General features: G+C 58.4%; 1 protein-coding gene across 5 annotated transcripts in view; it reads right to left on the bottom strand.

Moving 5' to 3' along the window:
- Positions 1–12,525: 12,525 nt before the first annotated feature.
- SDK2 (sidekick cell adhesion molecule 2) overlaps positions 12,526–24,268 on the bottom strand; it is a 171,543-nt gene continuing 159,800 nt past the window's right edge. For 4 of the 5 annotated variants that reach the window (XM_084647193.1, XM_084647194.1, XM_084647196.1 and 1 more), the window contains 5 exons: positions 23,854–24,018; positions 22,908–23,048; positions 20,595–20,733; positions 19,842–19,989; positions 12,526–14,552 (listed from right to left, as the gene is read on the bottom strand). In XM_084647193.1, the coding sequence (XP_084503319.1) occupies positions 14,199–14,552; positions 19,842–19,989; positions 20,595–20,733; positions 22,908–23,048; positions 23,854–24,018 (947 nt within the window). In that variant the 3' untranslated portion in view covers positions 12,526–14,198. The remainder of the gene's footprint in view (positions 14,553–19,841; positions 19,990–20,594; positions 20,734–22,907; positions 23,049–23,853; positions 24,019–24,268) is intronic. The other variant, XM_084647195.1, reaches the window with a different exon arrangement.

Here is a 24,268-nt window from a genome sequence, read left to right as displayed (position 1 = left end):
CGCCCCGCCCCGTAGGAGCCGGGTTGCCCAACGCCGGAGCGTCCCGACTCATGATCCGCCGGCTCTGAACCGGGACGGAGAGCGGGGCAGACAGGGCGGCGCGTGCCGGTTAGGCAGGGCTTTCCCGGGGGCAGGGTGAGGCCAGCCTGTCTAGCCCCCCAGAGAACAAAGAGACGCGGTTACTGATGCAAAGAGAACAGGAGGACTTGTGGCATCTTAGAGACGAACCAGTTCATTGGAGCGTGAGCTTCCCTGAGCTGCAGCCCACTTCGGGTCCCAAGCAGGGGGCCGCCTGCAGCCCCCTGGGGAGCCACCAGCAGGTTTCAGGGGGTCCACTAAGCATGGCTGGCTAGGGCCCCCGGGGCAGAAAGACCTGCCAGGGGGGGACTACGGCCCGGGGCCTCACCTGGGGCTGAAGGCAAAGCAGCTTGGCCCTGGCCCATGCAGCAGTGTGGGCCCCTGGGCAATAGCCCTGCTTGCTCCCCCTTAACAGGGGCCCTGGCTTTTATATGCAGAATATATGCGCCTGGGGGGGCAGGGATAGCTCAGTGGTTTGAGCATTGGCCTGCTAAACCCAGGGTTGTGCGTTCAATCCTCAAGGGGGCCATTTAGGGATCTGGGGCAAAAATTGGGGCTTGGTCCTGCTTTGAGCAGGGGGTTGGACTAGATGACCTCCTGAGGTCCCTTCCAACCCTGAGATTCTATGAAAATCAGGTGTTGTGGCACAGTTGGACAGAGGAGTTTTTAGAGCATGTTGGGGGGGGGCCTCAGAAAGAAGAAGGTTGAGAACCCCTGCACTAATGGATTCGTGGGTTCCCCTCTCTGTTAACCCCATGGCTGTCTCGGGGCTGGCAGTGAGTGTCTTCGGCTATGACGTAGAGTTTGTGAGTGTGTATACACACACACACAACTCTACTGTAGCATATGTCCCTATCTTTATTGCCCCAGTGCTCATGGCCTTGTGGCTCCAGCACAGCACTGGGAGACAGGACTCCTGGGTGTTCTTCTTTGCTCACCTGCAGCAGAGTTGGTGTGTGACTGCGGGCACATCCCGTCCCCTCTCTGTGCTGGGGAGGTGGGGGGATGCAGTATTGTCAGGCTCACCGAAAATCACAAGATTGGCTTTAAAATCATGAGATTATGTAAAAACAATAGATGTGAAGTTCTTTTTTTATTGGCCTTCTTTCTGAGCCTTTCGGGTGCACTGGGGGTCACATCTGGAAGCTTTCTCCACAGCCACGAGGGCTAGAAACTTACTTTTCCTTTAAGAATGAAGGCTGGAATCATCACGTCTCCACTTGCTCCAGGAGCTGGGGCTTCAAGGAAACAATAATTATCATGAGGCTCATGACACATTACAGCTCGGAGCAAGCCCCCCAACCTGGGTGACAGAAACTTGCTGGTTCTGCTGGACCTAGTGCTCTAAAAACAGTGGCGTGGGATGCGGCATGGGCTGGCCGCCCGAGGACTGACCCAGGAGGTCGGACGAGCTTGTACTCGTCCGGCCTGCAACATTCACATCACTGTGTTTGAGCTAGCGCGTCTGTCTGCCTCTGCTGGGAAGCAAGCTGCCAGCTGTACTGTAGAAACCCCCTCAGTTTCTCTGTCTGTAAAATGGGCCTAAAGATATTCATTGCGCTCTTTGCTGCGGGGCGTTGTGAGCTGTTATTCACTTGCCAGGCACATTGGGAACTTCAAGTGGAAGGAGCTATGAGAAAATACTGTCACTGCAAAGCTGCGTGTGACTGGGGAAGTTCTGAGTCATGTTTCAGGGTTTTAGCAAAGCTCTTAGGGATTAGGATGAGACCTTCATGAGGGGCACGTGATTGCACATCTGCCTACTGTGGGGTTTCCTGCCCTTCCTCTGAGGCCTCTGGTGGTGGTGACTGAGATGGGTGGCCCACGGGTCTGCTCCAGTCTGGAAGGTCCTTGGTTTTGAAGTGTCCGTGCAGGCAAATGCAGCAAAAGCTGATTTGCACCCCGCAGGAGCTCACGTGTAGCCTTGGATGCGGACTGCAGTGCCGTAGCGTAGACACTTTCTACATCAGTGGCAAGGGTTTTTTCTGTCGCTATTGTTAGCCCACCTCTCTGCGAGGCAGTAGCTAGGTGGACAGAGGAATTCTTCCACCAACCGAGCTGAGTCTACACCAGGGCTTAGGTTGATCTAACTAGTGCTCAGGGCCTGAGCAGCAGAGCTAGTTCCATCTAACTTGTAAGTGTAGCCCAGGTCCGGGCGCAGAGAAGTTAAGTGGCTTGCCTGTGGCCATACAGCAAGTCACTGGCGGGGATCAGAATGCTCTCAGACCTGTGCTCTGTCCTTTAAGTCAGTTGCCTCTCAGACATTAGCATTGTCCCCTGAGACGGCAAAAGGAATTCTTTCATTTTCACCCAGACGGCAGCCACTGGAGGTTTGCAAAAGCAAACTCAGTTTAATGTAAAAAGAAAAGGAGGACTTGTGGCACCTTAGAGACTAACCAATTTATCTGAGCATGAGCTTTCGTGAGCTACAGCTCACTTCATCGGATGCATACTGTGGAAACTGCAGAAGACATTATATACACAGAGACCATGAAACAATACCTCCTCCCACCCCACTCTCCTGCTGGTAATAGCTTATCTAAAGTGATCACTCTCCTTACAATGTGCATGATAATCAAGGTGGGCCATTTCCAGCACAAATCCAGGTTTTCTCACCCCCCCACCCCCGTACACACACAAACTCACTCTCCTGCTGGTAACAGCCCATCCAAAGTGACCACTCTCCCGATGAAGTGAGCTGTAGCTCACGAAAGCTCATGCTCAAATAAATTGGTTAGTCTCTAAGGTGCCACAAGTACTCCTTTTCTTTTTGCGAATACAGACTAACACGGCTGCTACTCTGAAATCAGTTTAATGTCTCATCTACTAGATCCATGTATTACTGATGGTGGCTCCTCTGCCTCTGGGGAACCAGCTCGTTATTACTGAGCCATCCCGTTTTTCATATGGGCGCGGGAACAAAGCATTGCACAAACGGAGCGTGGCTGGGATTTGCAGACAAAGAACCCATCAGACCGCATGGCCCACAGGATACGCACCTGCCTTGAGGCTGTTCTTGGCTGGGTGCTGCATGTAGTGAGTGCCTATGGCGAAGGGTCCAGCATTCGCAAAGCACTTTGCAAAGGAGGGATATATACTATTATCCCCATTTTACAGCTGAGGAGACTGAGGCAGAGGAAAGCTGAAGTGACTTGCCCAAGGGGAAAGGCTGAGCCAGTGGCAGAGCTGGGACTGGACCCCACCTTGGCTAAATGCTAGCCAGGGGTTCTACCCACTACCCCAAGCTGGTTCCCTAGCCATTGGCTGATAAATAACCATTTGTATACACAATGCTAACTACATTTAACTCTACCCCGCAGCCCAACACTGCTGCATCGCAGGGGGCTGGCAGGAGAGCGTGTTCGCGTGAGACAGCCCAGTCAGGAGGAATTAGAATCAATCGCCGGAGCTGGGCTGGTGGGGAGATGGCTGACATTAGGCTGCAGCCGGAGGGGCTGCCGGACTTTGCAGAAGGGCGACACGCAGGCACCCACTGACCTCGAAAACCTGCCAGTCAGCGTCGGGCCCTCCCAACCTGCCCCAGCTCTGCTCTGGCTCCAGGCTGCACAGAGCCTCCTGGACCCAGCCTGCGGGGTTTGTCCATGGTCACTGGTGTTTCCAGGCTCAGGAGCAGGGGTGTGGGTGGGGCGAGCTGAATCAATAACAACCCCTCCCCCGCCCCAAAGTCCGTTGCTGGGTTTCTTCCATGGCTTCTCAGAACACTCTTAAAAGAAGCGGCCAGAAACCAATGAAACAGCCCTCGCTCACAAGGCCAAAGATAATGTGCCAGCCCATGACAGCAGCCGCTGCCCCGCCATTCCTCCAGGAACTGTAATTGAGCGTGCAAGACGATGGCATGCCAGGCTTGTCTCACTAGATCGTCTTCAGGGGCACAGGAGACCCTTTCAGAACAGCACAGCCTGAGAGAGGTGGCTTCCCATCATGCCCTCCTGGGAAAACCAGAACGAACCAGGTTTGGTTTACATATGAGCATAAGCGTTGTCAGACTAGATCAGCCCCTTGGGCCATCTAGCTCAGCAGCCTGGCTCACCACCAGGGACCAGATGCTCCAGGGGAAGGTTCAAGGAACCCTGCAGGAGGCAGATGTGGGATAATCTGGCTCCCCATGAAGTCCTCAGCCTAATCTGTAATGGAGATGGGTTTAAACCCTGGAACATGAGGGGCCTTTAATCTCCCTTCTAACACTCTTTTGTTCACATGCACCATTACAACTCTGGCTGTCCTTGTTATCCACACGAATGTCCAATCCGTCTTTGACGCTTTGCTAAATTATTGGCCTCAATGACATCCTGTGGCAGAGAGTTCCACAGGCTAATCACATGCTGGGCCAAAAGCAGTTCCTGTGCCTAGTTTTGAATTTGCCACTTTTTGAGTTCATTGCTTGTCCCCTGCTCCCTTCCCCGCCTAGGTGGGCTTTTCTTGTTTAGTCTTTGAAATGGGGGAGTGAATTCCATGGTGGTGGTGACGGACGAGTGGTGATGGTTTCAAAGCTTTGTTGGGGCACCTCCCTGCTCGTCACACCCGAGGAAAAGTATCCAAGCTCCAGGGAATGATGTACGGACTCAGTCACGTGGGTAACTATCAACAGCCCTTCAGATATTACCACATGTGACTAATTAAAAACTGGTTTCAGAGTAGCCGCCGTGTTAGTCTGTATTCACAAAAAGAAAAGGAGGACTTGTGGCACCTTAGAGACTAACCAATTTATTTGAGCCTAAGCTTCTGTGAGCTACAGCTCACTTCATCGGATGCATCAAGTGAGCTGTAGCTCACGAAAGCTTAGGCTCAAATAAATTGGTTAGTCTCTAAGGTGTCACAAGTCCTCCTTTTCTTTTTAATTAAAAGCTGTTCAAGGATTGAGGGCAGATCAATGGATTTAACCCTGCTGGCTGGGACGGCAGTTTAGAGGATGTCCCTTTGTTGTGTGTGGGTGTGTGTGGGCACTGGAATGATGTGCGCATGCTGGACTCAGAGAAGCCTCACCCATCCCTGCCTTCACCGGTAGCATGAAGCAACGGGTCTGACTGTGATGCCAGGATGCAAACTCAGCCACCTAAATTGCATATAGAGTCACATGCCTGCCGAGACACTGAGCTGGCTCCAATGTCTGCTCTGGGGGGATGAGTGTGGGTGGCCGGAGAAGGAGGGCAGGGGTCTGAAAGCTACAGTCCGGTGTTGTGTGAGGACCAGGCTCCTTCAGGGGCGCAGCCTAGCGGGGAGCTGACTAAATAGCCCGTGAGCAGCGGAGGGCAAAGCAGAGGGGGCCGGGCAGCAGTGGGCTTTACCCAGGTCCCACTCTGCGAACTGCAGGGTTGGTCACAGCTATACGTGGCCTGGCAGCTCCAGCCAGCCGGGGTGGCATTCTGACGGGGGGCACGAGCTGGGATTACTGGAACCCCAGTGGGAAAGCCTTGGGGCTAAGCCCACAGGCGGGTTGCTCAGAAAACGGGAGGGATGGCGCAAACCGAGTCTGACTTACACGTGGAGGGCCCCTCCCGCAGCTACACGTCCACCCTGCGTGTCACTCATTGGGTTCGATTCCCAGCTCGCCGGGTTCCCTTTAGGCCTTAAAGTGGCTGTGACCATCCTCATGAGAGTCTCCCCTGCCCCCTGGTGCTGGGGGCTTCCCCAGGTGGTGAAGGGCATGCATTAGGGCCCTGCTTCTCCCCCGTGGCGCAGGGGACAGACTGGGGCCATCTCGGGTGTGGCCAGACTGCACTGCCCTATGGCTCGTCTCTGATTCCCAGGGGATCTTGGGCAGCAGAGGCTGAGTGTACGTTAGAGCAGCCCTGAAACGGCTCTAAGTTACAGCCGGGTGAGGCTGGTCCCCAAACAGAGGGACCCGAGCCACCTCTGTCCACATCCTCAAGGGGAGGACAAGCCTCACTGAGAATTACGGCCCTTGTCGTACACTGACCTGTTCAGATTGCCAAGCTACATTCACCCCCTCCTAGCGCCGGGCAGGAATTGCACTGTTTGCCTCCCACAAAAGCAAAACTAGTGCAAGGGATTCTGCTTGCACTCAAGGGGCGCTGACCTGTAACTCTTGCCCACACTGGTGTGACTGCAGGATGTGGTCTCAGGGAGCTGTTTGCTTTGGGCAGCCTGTAGAGAAGCCGCTTAGGATATTTGGTGCTGCCTGGCATTGAGGGCGTGACCTGCATGGAAGGGGCTGATCCCTGTACCGGGGGACACGCCCCACCCTTGCTGTTGTATTCACGGCACAAGGCTCCGGCCTTTGAGATAGTCACTTGCACCAAAGCCAAGTTCTGCTCTTGGAAACTTGCAAATGTCACCAAGAATTCACGGCGGGCCTCCAGCAGCGGGAGCCGCCGCAGGGCCCAGTCCCACGGGCTCTGAAGACTGGGTCACGCCTGTCATGGCTGGCAGGGTGCTGGGGCTCCAACGCAGGGCTGGAGGGAGCTATCGGAGGTTCCTCCTGACGCGATGTGACGTGACGTGGTCGGTGGCGCAGGGCGGGAGGCTCGAAGGAACGCGCATCCTCCTCAGATCTGGTACAGCAGGGCAACACCAGGCAGGAGATAACGTCACTGCTCCTTAGCCGCCGTAGGAGACCTTGGCTTCACATCCCCCCCGTGAAGGACGGCATTGTGAGACAGAGCAGCCCCCTTGCTCTGGGGAGTGCCAGCTCAAGGTCTGATCATAGAATCATAGAATCATAGAATATCAGGGTTGGAAGGGACCCCAGAAGGTCATCTAGTCCAACCCCCTGCTCAAAGCAGGACCAATTCCCAGTTAAATCATCCCAGCCAGGGCTTTGTCAAGCCTGACCTTAAAAACCTCTAAGGAAGGAGATTCTACCACCTCCCTAGGTAACGCATTCCAGTGTTTCACCACCCTCTTAGTGAAAAAGTTTTTCCTAATATCCAATCTAAACCTCCCCCACTGCAATTTGAGACCATTACTCCTCGTTCTGTCATCTGCTACCACTGAGAACAGTCTAGAGCCATCCTCTTTGGAACCCCCTTTCAGGTAGTTGAAAGCAGCTATCAAATCCCCCCTCATTCTTCTCTTCTGCAGGCTAAACAATCCCAGTTCCCTCAGCCTCTCCTCATAAGTCATGTGTTCCAGTCCCCTAATCATTTTTGTTGCCCTTCGCTGGACTCTCTCCAATTTATCCACATCCTTCTTGAAGTGTGGGGCCCAAAACTGGACACAGTACTCCAGATGAGGCCTCACCAATGTCGAATAGAGGGGAACGATCACGTCCCTCGATCTGCTCGCTATGCCCCTACTTATACATCCCAAAATGCCATTGGCCTTCTTGGCAACAAGGGCACACTGCTGACTCATATCCAGCTTCTCGTCCACTGTCACCCCTAGGTCCTTTTCCGCAGAACTGCTGCCTAGCCATTCGGTCCCTAGTCTGTAGCTGTGCATTGGGTTCTTCTGTCCTAAGTGCAGGACCCTGCACTTATCCTTATTGAACCTCATCAGATTTCTTTTGGCCCAATCCTCCAATTTGTCTAGGTCCTTCTGTATCCTATCCCTCCCCTCCAGCGTATCTACCACTCCTCCCAGTTTAGTATCATCCGCAAATTTGCTGAGGGTGCAATCCACACCATCCTCCAGATCATTTATGAAGATATTGAACAAAACCGGCCCCAGGACCGACCCTTGGGGCTCTCCACTTGATACCGGCTGCCAACTAGACATGGAGCCATTGATCACTACCCGTTGAGCCCGACAATCTAGCCAGCTTTCTACCCACCTTATAGTGCAATGTGGTTCCTGATGTGGGTTCCTTTGTCCAGGCTGCTTCCCGGAGGCCCACTGGGGCCAGGGGCCAAACTATATCAGGGCAGCCCTGGGACAAGTGACCCCGCCCTGGGTTCTGCACCAGTGCAGGGATGCATCGCACCGAATCTAAAGCATCCCTGGGAATCTCAACGCCCTTTATCAACTGCCTCGTGGCAGAGCAGTAACCGTTGGGGTCCTGGCCCGCGGGAGTTTTGCCGCTGGCCTCAGTGGGACGCGGGTTTGGCTGCCAGTCCGGAAGGAAGGCTGGGGTTGAGGTTTGCATGCATGGAGCATTGGTTCTACCTACCGCAGAACTGGGCAGGACAATGCACACAGGGCGGTCCCAGCCAGAATGTTACAGGGCAAGCGGCTGTTTGGTGCCGTCTGTGCAGGTGCTCTCCAGCCCAGTTGCCAAGACAGGGCGGATGGCCTGGGAAATAGCCCCTGGGCGGGCCAGGACAGCCCGGGGGCAATTAAAGCAGCCTGGAGGTGTCAAGCCACTTTTGACCCACCCGGCTTTGCAGTGAGCACAGCTCAGCCAGAGCAGAGGATCCTGCTGCCTGGGATCTGGGTGACTGGTTCACAAGCCCCGAGTGCTGCGGGAAGGGGAGCCATGGCCTTTTCCTTAGTGGTGCGAGGGCTGACCTCTTGGCACTGGGTAAGGTAGCAGCAGGGGGCCGGGGCTCTGGTCTGCCAGGATGGCTCCCTTCCCCAGAGCTCTGCCTGCAGAATTGCTCCTCTTCCCATCTTGTCTGGTTTGCAAACTGCTGATAAGCGACTGTGTTTTGCCCTTGGGAGAAGCTCAAGTCATAACAGTGCAAAACTCTGGAGGCCTGTCAAGGCCCATTTGGTCCCCACGCTGATCCAAGGAGACAGCTCGCTCTCCCCTGTTACTCCTTGGTACACATGGGCTGTTGAGTGTGTCTGCAAAGCCCAGTGCCTGGCAGCCAATGCCAAGGCAAGTGACATGATAAGACACGTCCTGGTGAATTCACGGTGGCCGTGTGGGGGTTGTATGGGGGGGCAGTTGTATAAACCTTGCTCCCCCCCCAGCCGCCTTCCTGTTTCTCAGCAGCCCCGGGTGCAGCAGGCACCCCCTCCAGCGTGCAGTGCTTGCATGGGCATGGGGGGGGGTCCTGTCTCAGTGTCAGACACGGGGCACCAGCAATCAGCCCATCACCTGGTGTGGAAGAAGGGTCAAAACAAACCCTGCCGTCGCCGGTTGCACCTGAGCAGGTGGGGAAGCATTTTGAGGACAGATGGAGCCGCTGGGCCTCACGCTTACGGGACGCCACTCCATGGCTGCTCGCCGGGCCAAAGCCAGCAGGAGCCCGTCCATTGAGCACCCAGGGCTCTGCATCGGGCCTGCCCCTGCCGGTCAGCACCCACCCGGGACGAGTCACTCTCGTGGCTAGAAGAAAAGGAGGACGTGTGGCACCTTAGAGACGAACCAATTTATTTGAGCAGAAGCTTTCGATGTATCCGATGAAGTGAGCTGCGGCTCACAAAAGCTTCTGCTCAAATAAATTGGTTAGTCTCTAAGGTGCCACACGTCCTCCTGTTCTTTTTGCGAATACAGACTAACACGGCTGCTCCTCTGAAACCTCTCATTGCTAGGTACAGCTACTGCCAGCCAGGAGCCCCAGGAGCAGCTTTTGGTCATTCCTGGGCATGGTGCTGGAGAAACCAACAGCAATTCCTTCCTTCAGCCAAGTGCCGAGCAATCCCCCGCCCTCAGCTCCGGCAGCTCAAATCACCGAGCCGAGGTGGACACGGCCCCGATTCCTTCTGAGCCAGGTGGACGGGCACTGCCTCACGCCCCACCCCGCAACGCAGGCCCCGGGGTGGAGTCGGGGAACCTCGCGCTTTCATTCTGAGTACACGGCCTTTCGGCTGGAGCTTGGCCTTCCACCTCCACTAGTGAGTTCGCAGTCCCACGACGGGCACCAGCCAAAGGTGAACTAACACCAGCCACTTAGGGTTAAATAAAAGATAAAGCTTCCTGGTGGAGGGGTTGGACGGACACTAAAGCCAGTGCTGACGGTGACCCGGGGGTCACAACGCCTTTGTGCAGAAAGCCTCTCTGTATCCGGCTGAGCTGAGGCCGTTGCTCGCTGCCTTGGGACAGCACCACTGCTAAGCACTCACACGGACTTATGCTCCAGTCAATGATACAATTCTGCGTGTGTGGGTGGATGCAGATACACTATAAACACAATCTGGACCAACCGGGACTTTCTGTCAGGTTTTCCCCTCGCCCTGTACTTTCCCAGAGGTCGTCAGCACCAGCAAAGAGCGAAATTCAACACAGAGGAACCACTGCTGAGCCAGTCCTGCTAGCGGCAATGAGCTGCCTGTGGCATTTGGACTGGGCACTGCTCCCAAGTTCAGCTGCTCTGCTCCAGGCTCTCCCGGCAGAGCAGTTGGTCTTGGGGTCTCTGCGTGCCGCTCATTTGGGGAGAGGTCCAGCCCAAGGCACTGAGCAGCGCATAGGCCTTGGGCCAGCTCTCTGCATGGGCTGGATGTCATCCGGGTAGCAGAAACAGCTTAGCGGCAATGGGCTGGGGCCTGTCAAGTGACTGCATTTGCAGCTGGGCTCTTGCCGTATGTGCAGCGCTAAGAGCCATCAAAGCAGCAAAGCCTCCCTGGAGAATCGGGCTTCACCCAGAGCTGAAAAGCAGGCCCCGGAGCCCCTGGAAAGGGCCTGGGGGCGGCTCGTTCACCAGGTGACCTGGTCTGGGATGCGGGGTGGAGAGAGCCGATGAAGGGCCACTCCAGATGTGCTGCTGTGGAAATGGCAGGTGCTCCGTGCAGCGGCTACGAGACTGGTGCTTGGAGGGGGAGGCCCGGGATGTGTCTTGCACTGGCCTTCGCACTGCATTTCTCCCGCCGTTCTGCTCACCCCCCCCCGAGCGCTTCACAGAAGGGTTAAATCCAGGGGTGGAGCCAGCCTGGATGCTCAGTCGCCCAGGCCTGGGGCTGTCCTTTGGAAGCAGGGAGTGGAAGGAGACGCATGGCGCCCTGAATCCCAGTCCAGCTGCAAACACACCCTGCCTGACAGCCAATAAAGGGGACCTGTGCTGAGGCAGCTTCCGCAGCCGGCTACAGGCCCCCCATCCTCCGGCAGGGTCATCGAGCTCACCCACGCCCTTCTGGGCCCCCTTCAGGCCCATGCGTTTCCATGACTTTGCTCATGACACACAACGGCTCTGGCCACACCTGAGCTAAAGCCCCTTTCCCCCCTTCACATGCCACCTGCTCATGTGCATTACATTGGACCAGGGCGGATCCTGGCGAGAACCCTCGGGTGATGATTCCTCATTTACAGTTACTTTCTATGAGCTTGCCGTTAACCAGCTTCTAACCCGCTGCTGGAAAAAGGACACCCACCATGGGAAGCACGCCCTCTCTCTCTGTGGTTTTCCTTCTGTCAGTCCCAGCCGCGGCTGATGGCTCTGGTCATGCAGGTTTGATGACTGGCTGTCACAGCTGCACAGGAAGGTTTCTGCCACTCTGACCTCACCCCTCAAACGCAGGGAGTGTGAGTTCAGCTCTGGGCGAGCCTGAGCCGCTCCCCAGGCAAAGTGTCCTTCTGCTCTTTGTCTGGATCCAGAGCGACCTCCCCCCATTCACCCCACAAGGAACCAGCCCCGCTGTTAATGGGTTTGGAATCTGCAAATTAAACTCCCAGCCGGCCCCCTGAGGATTCTTTATTACCTATTTCCTGGCTCTGAGCTAATCCCAAATCACGCCTTGGCCTGCAAGCCAGGGTCAGTGTCCTCAGTGTATTAGAAGGTGCTGATTAAATCCTGGGCTCAAGGGAAGCAGCCAGCACTTGCCCTGTCTGTGGTGGTGAGCAGAGGGGATGAGGATTTAGCTACCTTACAATGAGGGGGGCTATGGGTTTGACTGTCCAGTGACGCTTCTTTCCTGCATAGCTGTGATCCCGGGGAGGTAGAGATGGCACGACAGGGCATCTTTACGCCACAGCTACGTAGGGTAGATGCTTCCTACAGTGACAGAAGGGGTTTTCCCTGGCTGGAGTTAATGAAACTCTCCACAAGGCGGTCTCTATCGACCTTGCCGTGCCCACACAGGGTTAGGGCGCCCCACCTATCCCACAGTCCTACGCGGTGTAACCAGCGCGATCTCATCTTTAGGTGTAGGCCAGGCCTCACTGTGGGACCTTAGACACCTCACTCAACTTCTGTAGGTCGCACGTCTCCCCCCTGCCAGGCAGGGATAAGACCTCGGTCTGCGTCGTAGGAGGGCTGAGCTTGGGAGCTCTAGTGTAGCCAAGGTTCTGGGAGACATGGGTATTTTAGCCCCGGTGCTGTCGAGCCCTGCCCTGACCGCTCAGACAGCACAGGAGAGCTGATTTCTGTCCATCACTTTCCCAGGATAACCTGTTTCTCAGCCACCTGCACAGAAACCATCGCTCCTTCTCCACACATCTGAACACGGGGGAGAGAGACCCCGTGGGCCACAACTACTTAGCCACGTCGGCCTCCCTTGCAGGAATACGCCTGCAAAAGGGACCGGCAGCTGGGAAGTTCGGGGTGATCCCAGTTCCATCCCTTTCTCAAGTTCTGCAGGGTACAGGGTTATTTCAGAGTGCGTCTCTCTATTTTTGGGGGAGAGAAATAAGCCAAACAACTATTCCAGTGCTTTTGATTCTTTATTAAAGGGACCCCACGCACAAGGTTCAATCCTCCGCCAACCAGACTGGACAGAGATGTGCAAATACGGGCGAGAGCAGGTGGGGTGTCATGGATGGAGCTACATCACCATGGTGACAGCTCCGGACCCCCTCCGCAGAAGGACACAGTGGGGGACAGCTGGATCCTCCAGCTTGCACTGTGCACCCCGCATGGAAGGGAACACGGCTGAGGAGTTTGGGATCCAGCTGACGAGTAGGCACTGTGTGTGTTTTGCGATGATGGAAACAACCACCACCACCGATCCCCCTCATCTCGATTCTGGCCCCCTCCCCTCGCATCCCCCACCAAACCTGGGCACTAAACCAGAACACAAAATCAAGGCTGCAGCGGCCAATCCATCATGCCAGCAGAGCCCTGCCCCCCGCCCCTTCTGTTCTGCTGGAGTTAAAGGGGCGGCGTCCGTCACAAGCCAGGGGGAGAGGACCACATTGTGGGTGGAGTGTACATCTCACCCCGCAACCATCCCGGGGCCCAGGGAATTTTCCTTTCCCTCCCCCTCTCCAGGATGGGGCCAAGGAAGGAAGAAATGAATTGCTGCCCCAAAGCGAATGTCAGTGCCGATAAGCGATGCCCCCGTGCTGAGCTGCCCCGTGGTGCAGTTCCGCCGCAGAGGACCCCTCCCCAGTGGGCAGCGCTTCTCACCAGGGATGGGGGGCTGGGAGGGGGATGTCTCCTCCAGAAGGATTCAAGTAAATTGATCACAACTCCAGCGTCCTTGTCCCCCCCAAATCCACTCTCCGCTCCCCCATCCCGTCCCAATGCCGCAAACCAAATGGCTGCATACGGGCTTTGTGTTTTGGTCTGTCACTTTTCCACTCTCTGACACGGTGCGGCACGGGGAGACAGGAGAGGAGACTGGCAGAGGAGGGACTGGCGAGCCGAGCGGGCAGCCTGGCAAAGCGGGTCCCATGTCCAGCATATGGGCCATCATTGGGCACATCCGCAGCCCACTGGGAAGCAAGGGCCCGCGGGCATGATTGCCACCTAACGCTGAGCAGAAGAGCTGCACCATTCCCATCCCATGTCAGGCTCTGCGGTGCTGGGCCGAGGACACCCTTGGTCGCTAGCGTGGGTTCGCTGCTTGAAGTCTTGTGCGACCACGCTGGCCAATGGCATTTCCACACCCCGCTCCTGTGGACGCCGCGGGTTGCCGCTAGCTGGCTGGCCACTCAGGGGTCACACAAAGAAAGCTTTGGCCAAAAAGGGGTGGGTTTGTCCTGCCAGCAAAGGCCCTTGAGGAAACCCGCCTGCAAGGAGCCAGCGCCGTGCGGAGACCCCAGCGTCGGCTGGGAGCCCACCAGCTGCTGTCCTTTCCCCCGTGAATTTCCTCTCCGCGCCTCAGCCTCAAAGAGAAGAGAAGGCCCCTCCAGACGGACTCGCGGCCCTGCAAACTTTTGCAAAGGTCCTTTCAAGGGGTTCCTCTTCTACAGGGCTCCATGCACCTCTGGAAGCAGCAAATGATTAGAATCCGAACTGGGTCCGCGTGTCTCTCCCCGGCCGGCGCTGGGCTCGCCCTGCCGGGGTGTCTCCTTCACCTCGGAAAAAATAACTCTGGACGTAAACGTGGGTTTGGGATTTTTCGTCCTTTTTCGCTTTTCTTTATTTCTTTTGAAACCATCAAACAAAAGAAGAAAATCCCGCTATGGGGGCTCGAGAGCCCGGAGCCAGGCTGCTGGGGGGGCGGTACAGGGTGCTCTGTTGGCTGGGGGGGTTGACGGGCGTCTGGGGGGTTGGAGTCCTACTGACTTTGGGCCGGAAGAGGCTGCCTTGCTGGGTGCTGGTGCTGTTGGCCAAGGGGCAGTGGTCGGGGTCGCCGGAATCGCTCTCCGTGTAGCTGTAGGCCGGGGCCCGTGAGATGCCCTTCTGCTGGCGCCGCCAGGAGTTGTAGTAGGTCGGGTCGCTGATGTAGTGGTTGACGAAGGAGTGGGCCTTCTGGTGGGTCTGATCCACTTCGTACTCGCTGTCGCTCCCCTGAAGAGACAGAGCGCTGGGTTACGACAGGTCTGGCTGTGCCCGGCTGCAGCCCTCAGCCGGCCCGACAAGCACATGCCCGCAAGGACACGGTGCTAGTAGAAGGAGCTGAGGAAACACCCGCTGGGCAGTGCCCCCAGCAGCCCACTGGGCACTGGACTTGTGAGAGGCATCTTGGAAACCGTGACCCTACACGACATCAGAGCAAGAGGCCTGCATCTGACTCCTTCACCACCGCACCCATCCTGCAGGCAGGGGAGGGGGTTGGCAGGTGGGCAGCAGCCCCTCCCTGTGTATCCACTGAGCTCAGGGGACCGGGGTCTCCCGTACACTGGTGTGAGCCCAGAGTGATTCCATGGAACCGCACTAGAGTAAGGGAGGGTCAGAATTGGGCCCTGGGGGAACCTGGTGATAGAGCACGACCAGACCCAGCGCTTGTCTCAGCCTGGCGTCCCTTCCCCAGTGACCAGACCCGGACCCCGTCCCGGCCTGGCGTCCCTTCCCCAGTGACCAGACCCGGACCCCGTCCTGGCCTGGCGTCCCTTCCCCAGTGACCAGACCCGGACCCCGTCCTGGCCTGGCGTCCCTTCCCCGGTGACCAGACCCGGACCCCGTCCTGGCCTGGCGTCCCTTCCCCGGTGACCAGACCCGGACCCCGTCCTGGCCTGGCGTCCCTTCCCCGGTGACCAGACCCGGACCCCGTCCTGGCCTGGCGTCCCTTCCCCGGTGACCAGACCCGGACCCCGTCCTGGCCTGGCGTCCCTTCCCCAGTGACCAGGCCCAGTGCCCACCCCGGCCTGGTGTCCCTTCCCCGATGACCAGGCCCAGTGCCCACCCTGGCCTGGTGTCCCTTCCCCGATGACCAGACCCAGTGCCCACCCTGGCCTGGTGTCCCTTCCCGATGACCAGGCCCAGTGCCCACCCTGGCCTGGTGTCCCTTCCCCGATGACCAGGCCCAGTGCCCACCCCGGCCTGGTGTCCCTTCCCGATGACCAGGCCCAGTGCCCACCCCGGCCTGGTGTCCCTTCCCCGATGACCAGGCCCAGTGCCCACCCCGGCCTGGTGTACCTTCCCGATGACCAGGCCCAGCGCCCGCCCTGGCAGCGCTGACCCTACGCGCCGTCTCTGGGAACAGCCAAAGTTATTTCTGTCAGAGGGCAAGGCGGGGAGGATGGGGGAAGAAGAGAGAGCTCAGGCAGAGGCTGGGTTGGCTCGCGTCCCTCCTTTCAACTCGCCCTCTGCTTTCCATAATTGAATTCAGCTTCCCCCTTCTCCAAGGCACAATGGCCCCATTCATCAGGAAGCTCAGGCGGGCCAGGAAAGCAATCAAGTGACAGCTTTCAGCTAGCTCAGCTCTGAACAGCTCCTCAAAGACACTCAACCATGATAATGCAAAGGGGGGTTAACTTGGACTTGCCTCCACTTTGCAGGCAAAGAAAAGGCCAGGCAAGGCCCAGGATTATGGGGCAGCTGGGGGGTTGCTGAAGATCTGCAAAGTCCTGGAGAGCAGGAAGCCCTCAGCTGCCTGTTCCCCTCCGTGGCTCTGAGACACAAGCCTGCACCAGGCTCAGGTGATGGGAGCGGCCACCGAATTCCCAGCTGTGCCACAGATGCCCCGAGTAAGCGTCACTGCACTTGTGGGGGCCCCAGCTCTCCAGCCTTTGTCTTCTCTGCTCCGAGTGCGAGGCCTTCTCCATGCGGGGCTACCCAGTGCCTGGAACAAGGGGGTCCTGATCTCTGGGGGCACCTGCAGGAGCTCTTGTCGTGGGGCTACACAGGCAGGCTTGGTACTCACGCAGCACCCACGTCTCCACCCCCTCGGGCTCCCTCTGCCCCTTCCCAGCGCTCTGCCACGGCTTGGTCGCACAGCTACAGTCCTCCAAGGCGTAGGGAGGAAAGAGCCGGTCGGCCGGGTTCTCAGAGCCAGCTGGGCCAGATGCCCACTCCCTGCACTTCGGTAGCGTAAAGGAGCTATGGGTGCAAGTGAAAGGGCAAAGGGACCTTGGTGTAAAAGAGATGCAGGCATTATGAGCCAGAGTCAGATCTCAGCTACACCCAGAACGTCCCCCCCAACTCAGAGGGGATTTGCCTGGCTGCAACTGACAGAAGGATCTGGCCTGTCACCTTTGCCTGCAGCTCCGTGCGCGTACCATAATCCTGCTCTGAGGCTTAGGTTATTCCCTAGGTGTGCTCAGCACTGGCCCACTCCCAAGTGAGGGTACTGCAGGGCGGGAAGAACCAGTGCACCAGGAAGTCGAGTGGCTCAGCTGAGACAGTTGCGAAGTGGGATTAGCAGGCACGGGCCTGCTGCTTGCCCCACGTGGCCGGCGCGAGGTGCTGCATGACCACTTGACCGTCTTCGAGTTGCTGTCACAGCCCAGGGGCTAATGAGAGCGCTGAGCGGCAGGGTCTGTTTTGGCCTCGCCATCACTCACAGTCTTCCAGATGGAGTGGGGATTCCAGGCAGTCATTTGAATCTCAGCCCCCAAGGCCACTGCAGGAGAGGGGCTCGTTTAGGCAGGCCTCATTAGGGGCCAGTCCCAGCACAGCTGCAGCATCTGCACCTGGAAATGCACGGCCGGCCGGGAGAAACCGGGTTCCGTAATGGGAGGTCCTGGGGGAATACTCGGTTTCCTGGGGTCTCTCTCTAGCCCCGTCCTGTTCCCAGGAGTATCGCTGCCGAGGGTCTCCCTGAACCTTGGCCTGGACCCTGAGGCCACTGCTCTACATGCATTGCATCCGAGAGTGCTAAAGGAGTTGGCGGATGTGATTGCAGAGCCATTGGCCATTATCTTTGAAAACTCATGGCGATCGGGGGAGGTCCCAGACGACTGGAAAAAGGCTAATGTAGTGCCCATCTTTAAAAAAGGGAAGAAGGAGGATCCTGGGAACTACAGGCCAGTCAGCCTCACCTCAGTCCCTGGAAAAATCATGGAGCAGGTCCTCAAGGAATCAATTCTGAAGCACTGAGAGGAGAGGAAAGTGATCAGGAACAGTCAGCATGGATCCACCAAGGGCAAATCATGCCTGACTAATCTAATTGCCTTCTAGGACGAGATAACTGGTTCTGTGGATGAAGGGAAAGCAGTGGACGTGTTGTTCCTTGACTTTAGCAAAGCTTTTGACACGGTCTCCCACAGTATTCTTGCCAGCAAGTTAAAGAAGTATGGGCTGGGTGAATGGACTATAAGGTGGATAGAAAGCTGGCTAGATCGTCAGGCTCAATGGGTAGTGATCAATGGCTCCATGTCTAGTTGGCAGCCGGTATCAAGTGGAGTGCCCCAAGGGTCGGTCCTGGGGCCGGTTTTGTTCAATATCTTCATAAATGATCTGGAGGATGGTGTGGATTGCACCCTCAGCAAGTTTGCAGATGATACTAAACTGGGAGAAGAGGTAGATATGCTGGAGGGTAGGGATAGGATACAGAGGGACCTCGACAAATTGGAGGATTGGGCCAAAAGAAATCTGATGAGGTTCAACAAGGACAAGTGCAGAGTCCTGCACTTAGGATGGAAGAATCCCATGCACCGCTACAGACTAGGGACCGAATGGCTAGGCAGCAGTTCTGCAGAAAAGGACCTAGGGGTTACAGTGGATGAGAAGCTGGATATGAGTCAACAGTGTGCCCTTGTTGCCAAGAAGGCCAATGGCATTTTGGGATGTATAAGTAAGGGCATTGCCAGCAGATCGAGGGACGTGATCGTTCCCCTCTATTCGACATTGGTGAGGCCTCATCTGGAGTACTGTGTCCAGTTTTGGGCCCCACACTACAAGAAGGATGTGGAAAAATTGGAAAGAGTCCAGCGGAGGGCAACGAAAATGATTAGGGGACTGGAACACATGAGTTATGAGGAGAGGCTGGGGGAACTGGGGATATTTAGTCTACGGAAGAGAAGAATGAGGGAGGATTTGATAGCTGCTTTCAACTACTTGAAAGGGGGTTCCAAAGAGGATGGCTCTAGACTGTTCTCAGTGGTAGCAGATGACAGAACAAGGAGTAATGGTCTCAAGTTGCAGTGGGGGAGATTTAGGTTGGATATTAGGAAAAACTTTTTCACTAGGAGGGTGGTAAAACACTGGAATGCGTTACCTAGGGAGGTGGTGGAATCTCCTTCCTTAGAAGTTTTTAAGGTCAGGCTTGACAAAGCCCTGGCTGGGATGATTGAGTTGGGGATCGGTCCTGCTTTGAGCAGGGGGTTGGACTAGATGACCTCCTGAGGTCCCTTCCAACCCTGATATTCTATGATTCTATGGCCCAAAGAGGGGTTGTGTCAGATGGGGACACAGGCTTCCCTGGGGTCCTGGAGCAGCTGTTCCCTTGGCGGAGAACCGGGCAAAACACCCGACAGCTCACGGCGTGGTCAAGGCAGTGCAGGGTAGCCAGCTGGGGTTTGATACCAGTGTGGAGGGAGCCCGTAGTGCGGGCCTGTTTCCACTGTCCCTGGGTATATTCAGCTTCTGGCAGTTACCGCAGCTCAGATTCCAGCCTCCTGGATCTGTGCTCAACTCCCCACTGTGCGAACGCCCGGCTCCCCCCTCCGACACCAGGAAAGCCAGGGTCCCATTGTGCCCTGGCCATGCTGGTCGCTGCGGGGCATCCTGCTAGGGTTCTGGCTGTCTGAGCAGTAAAGCAGGGGCATGCTGGTGCATTGGGGACAGGCCAAAGCCTCCGACCCCCACCCATGTGCTGTGCCAGCTGGGGCAGAACAAACAGTCCCGGGGGCACATGCCAGGGGACAGGAGTTTTGTGTCCGTCAGGCCCAGCTGAGAAGCTAAACTACAACCCTGGGTGCTCTGGGGGTGACCCATGCCCATGGTGCTGCCCAGTGTGCATGGGGGGCAGCCTGCCTGCAAACAGGGAAAGAGCCTTTGGTGTTGCACGCTCCACGGCGGAAACCCCGGGCAGCAATGGGGATTCTACCAGGAATTAGTTGGGGGTGGGGAACTGTATCATTCCTCCCTTTCCCAGCATGCATTGGAACACACTCCCGTTCCCGATCCCCTTTGCTGGGTGCGGAGAGGTGATGAGGACCAGGGGATGCAGCTGACAGAGGGGACAGGAATTGTGGGGGATGATGGGGGCAGCCAGCCTGGGGATCCCAGGCATGGGATGCAATTTTCCCCCACAGGGGGCAATGGCTGAATGGGGTGGGGAGGCCTATCTGACCCCTGCCTCCAACCCCTTGGGCCGCAGATGCCTCTCACCCTCTAGCCAGGCCCTGCCATGAGCATGTGCTGCCCCCCAGCCCTGCCGAGCTGAGAGCCCTGGCCCCGGCGGGCCCCCCTCACCTGGGAGTCGGAGATCTCGGAGGGCTTCTCCGTCAGGCTGCTGCTCTCAGCCGGGATGAGGTCGTTGTACTTGGTGACGTCCTCGTCGGAGTAATGCAGGCTCCCGGGGCTGGGCCGCGGCGGGGACCTCGGCAGGGACACGGAAGCTCTACGTTTCGTTTGGAAGGGGAGAACTCTGGCGCTGGAGATGATCCCCCGGGCCCCGCTTGGGCAGACCAGCCACGGCCACCCCTGCAGGCCCCACCTGAGCCCATTGACGCCCGTCCCTGTGACCTCTGGGCACTAGCAGGGCTGTTCAGAGCACCCCAGCTGTCCCCACTGCAGTCTGCTGGCCTCTGGGGCTGAGCCATTAACCAGTGGGGTCCCGGCGGCTCCGGCTTCCTCTCCTGCCGAGCAATCCTGTGGGATGCCTATGGGCTTTGCTTCGGCACAGCTGGGGTCCCAGCTCCAGGTGCTTCAGAGCAATGCTAGCCCCCGCCCGCCTCGACAGCCCTGAGTGAGGGGCGAGCAGCGGCAGCCCCACTGAGCCGACGGCTTGAGGTGGAGGGCCCGATCCAGAGCCACGTCCAACCCCTGTGTTGCTCCGGGCTTCCCCTCCCCGCCCAGAACCACCTGCGGGTGCGGATGGTGTTGGGGAGCGTCCGGCAGGTGCTCGCACACCAGTAAGCCGGCCAGTGGGGCACAGTGGGGGCGGGGGCCTGGCCCCAGATCTCTTGCTGGGCACACAGAGCCCTGGGCCCCTGCGGCTGGTACCTGGTGTAGATGCCGTTCTTCCTGCAGAAGGAGTTCTTGACGGAGAGGCGCCGGTTGTTGAGCTCCAGGGCCGGGAAGCTGCCCTCGTCCAGACTCACCATCTCGCCGTGGCTCAGTGCGTTCGCCTTGGAGTTGTTCCCTGTCGGGGCGGGGGGGGAGCCATCAGCTCGGGCAGCTCCGAGCCCCGTGGGGAACCCGCACATCACACACCCGGCTACGGGACTGGCTCAGACTCCTGGGCCGACCCTCCCGGACCTGCTGTGGGGAGCGGCCTGGAGACGAGCAATGGGATTTGGAACGGAAGCCCCCCCAAAAGTTGAGGGAGAAAGGGGGAGCAGGCAGGTGTACTGGAGCCAGGGGTTCCCCAGGCCAATGACCCCCCCTCTCTCCGCAGATGCGTGGGCATAGGAAACCCCCCAGCTCAGCCAGCGGGCACCCCGCCCAGCAAGCTCAGTGGCTATAAAGGGGTAGGGCAGCCTTCACCCGTCCCATCTCATCACTCAGTCTGGTCTGCACCAGTGCCAGCCACAGCTTCGAACTGGGCTGGGAGGGCTCAGGGAACGAGCTCACCCCCCGCTCTCCAGCCAGCCCTCGGATCCCAGGGCTGCGGCGCCTCCGTGGGGCTGGCTCAAGGCTGGGGTGCTGCTCTTCACAGGTCCCCAGCGTGGCTGGGGGGGGGGGGGCACGGGTTACGCAGAGCTCCCGGTGCCAGCCCACCCCCTGGAGGCGTGAGGAGCAGGCCGCATGGCTGGTGCTCTGCTGGAAGTTGGTCTCAGCTCTGTGTCTGGCCAGCCCTGCTCGCTACGCTGCGAGCGTGGTAAAATCCTGCCCAGCATGCAATCTGCTAAGTGCCCAGGCCCTCTGGCACGCTGCGCCCAGCGGTGGGGGAGCAGGCCCTGGGCAAATCAGGGCTGAGCATCAGGAGATCTGCGTCCCAGCTCTGTCAGCAGTTCACTGGGCAAATCACCACCTGCTTGTGACTCAGTTTCCCCATCCCTAAAACGAGGATACTGATGCTTCCTGATCTCCTGCATGGGTTAACTCTTTAATGTCTATAAAGTGCTTTGAGATCCCTGAAGGGCAAGTGCTGGGGTTGGGCACAGGGTTCCTCTGCAAACAGCTGCACAAGCTGCCCGGCTCTGGTCCCTTGGGGCCCCACTGCTCCCTGCCTTCCAGCCGGGGTGGGCGTTTCCTGGTGCAGAGCTGCCGTCGGACACTGGCACCAGCAGGGCGAACGGTGCGGTGGCATTTCACACCCACGATGCCCAGGTGGGAGCAATGACCCAGCAGCAGGGGGGCGGAGAATCGGGCCCCTTGGCGTCTAACTCCGGGCCCCACGAACCCAGGCACCAGTGCTAGAGGCTCTGGGTGCGACTCGCCCCAGGAGTCCAGGCTCCCAGCGCCAGGCGTCTCTCCCTTGCTCTGCTACACAAGTGTATTGAGTGAGCAGGGCGGGCGGCATTAGCCCCACAATCTGAGCCCTTCATTTGGCTAAGAAAACAGAGCCGCATTTACAAACCCCGTGATCCTTCCTGCTGCTGGCAGCTCACAATGAGAGAAGCTGTTCGTTGGATCCTTAGCTCCCAGGACCATTAACACGGCCCGCGAGGCACTTTTCTAACCCGCGTCTGTGGCAGAGCAGGGGTGGGATGGGCCGGTTGTGCTTGGGGGACGGTTCTGGTGTCGCTCCTCTCCCGTCAGCAGAGCAGCTCGCGGGCCAGTGGCAGAAGGCGACAAGGTCTTACCCGCAGGCCAGGGCAGTGAAGGGAAAGGCTCCCACTGATCAGGCTGCTGGGGGGGGCTTTCGGGGAAACTTCCCAGCACTGGGGGGCCGGGGCAGGCCCCATGCCCAGCCCAGAAACGCCAGGGCGCACCCCGACACTGGCTCCCCCGGCTTTGGAGTCACCAATTGAGCCACGTCCCACCCTAACACCAGGGTTAGGGGGTGCAGGGAGGTACGTGAACCATAACAACTAGGGCAAAAGCTGATGGAGAGCCCTGGCCCTCCACTGGTATATCCAGGCACACCTCTAGCAGAGCAGCGCTGGTCTACCCCAGCCACGCGGCCAGGCCCTCTGGGGTGCAAGCTGCAGGCAGGGAAGGCGAAACGCAATCTCCCGTACCCAGGCACGGCTCTCGGGTTCCCAGCACTGCACCTCTGTCTTTGACACCGGGGCAGCTCGGAGCCAGCCCCCCTGGTTCCCAGCACCTTGCCCCCGGCTGGGTGAGTCTGGGGGCTGCTCCTCCCGCGCCACAGCCTCCGTGGCACCATGTCCCCCTAGGCCGGGCCGGGCAGCCCCGCTGGGCGCTCACCTGCATCTGACTTCTTGGCATACTTCTTGCTCTGCCCACGGATGATGAGGACGAAGACCAGCAGGAGGATGAAGATGAGCCCGACCAAGGCGATGACCACCAGGAACCACCACTCCTCGTAGAAGGGGTTGGCTTTCTGGGCTGGAAGGCAGCCGTAGAGAGCAGGGTGAGTCCCCCACCCGCCCTGCTGGCTCACACCCTGGGGCCTGTCCTGGGTGCTAGCGGGGCTTGGAGCTTGTTTGTGTGTTGGGATGGGACCTGACTCATTCCAGGGACTCTTCCTCTGCTCCCGAGGAACCCCAATAGACTTGCAAACAACGAACCTGTTGAACTGGGGGGCTGGGATAGCAGGGGGCTGGGAGGGGGAGTTGGGGGCATTGGCAGAGCGAGGGGGAGAGTCCAGGGCTGGGTGAGCAGGGGCAATGGGTTAGGAGTGAGGGGCCCTGGCAGAGCTGTGTGGGAGCCCAGGGCTGGGCTGGCAGGGGCGATGGGTGGGGAGTGAGGGGCATGGGCAGTGTCTGTGGGGAGGGAAGGGGAATCACAGTACGGTGACTGCCAGGTGTCCTGGCCGTATCTGTCCATTTTCAGGCACCCGAGCGAAGCTGCCAAGAGTTTTCTTGTTTCCAAGGAAGCAGGTGCCCGTGCGCATGGAGAGATCACCCCCTTCCCAGGAGTGGCTGCTCCAGTGCCCTTTAACTCAGCCCCCCACCTCCTCCGCTGAGCTCCCCTCCAGTCCCGGCCCCTGCCCCCAGGGCGCTAACAGCACCTGCTGCCCCCCACCCTGGGGGCAGGGGAAATGGGCTGCAGGGAGGGGGGTACATTAGGTGGGACAGGGTGGATGAGGTGGTCCCTGCCTCCCTGTGGCATGAACCCTCCTTCCTGGCACAGCGGCCCCACAGACAGGCCAGGAGAGCAGCCTGGGGCACGTCCCTCCCAGCCCCAGCACCTGAGATGGAGGGGGAGGGTGCACTGGGTGTCCCGTAGCCGTAGTCATTGACGGCGATGACCCGGAAGTCGTAGCTGACCCCCTGCTTCAGGATGTCCATGCTGAAGGTGTAGGAGGTCACCTCCCTGGGGATGTCCTTGATAAGGATGTCCCACAGCCCCTCGTCTGGAAGAGAGGAGAGGCGCCCAGCTTGGTGAGGGGCGGGAGCGGCCCTAGAGAGCCAGGGGTGGGTGCACGGGTGGGGGGCAGAAAGCAGCAAGTTCCTCGCCCCAAGTGATGGGTGCAAAGGTCCTGGCTGAATGGCACACACGGCATGAGGGTCTGGAGTCAGCACCTTTGGGTGGCAGGGGTCCTCTGAGCTAACAGGGGATCGCCATCTGCTGCAGCAGCACCAGGGCTTGTACCTCCCTGGATC

The sequence above is a fragment of the Lepidochelys olivacea genome (assembly GCF_965140295.1).
Source record: "Lepidochelys olivacea isolate rLepOli2 genome assembly, chromosome: 14".
NCBI lineage: Eukaryota > Metazoa > Chordata > Testudines > Cheloniidae > Lepidochelys > Lepidochelys olivacea.
Note: the sequence above shows the minus strand (reverse complement) of the source record. Positions and strands in the feature narration are given on the sequence as shown.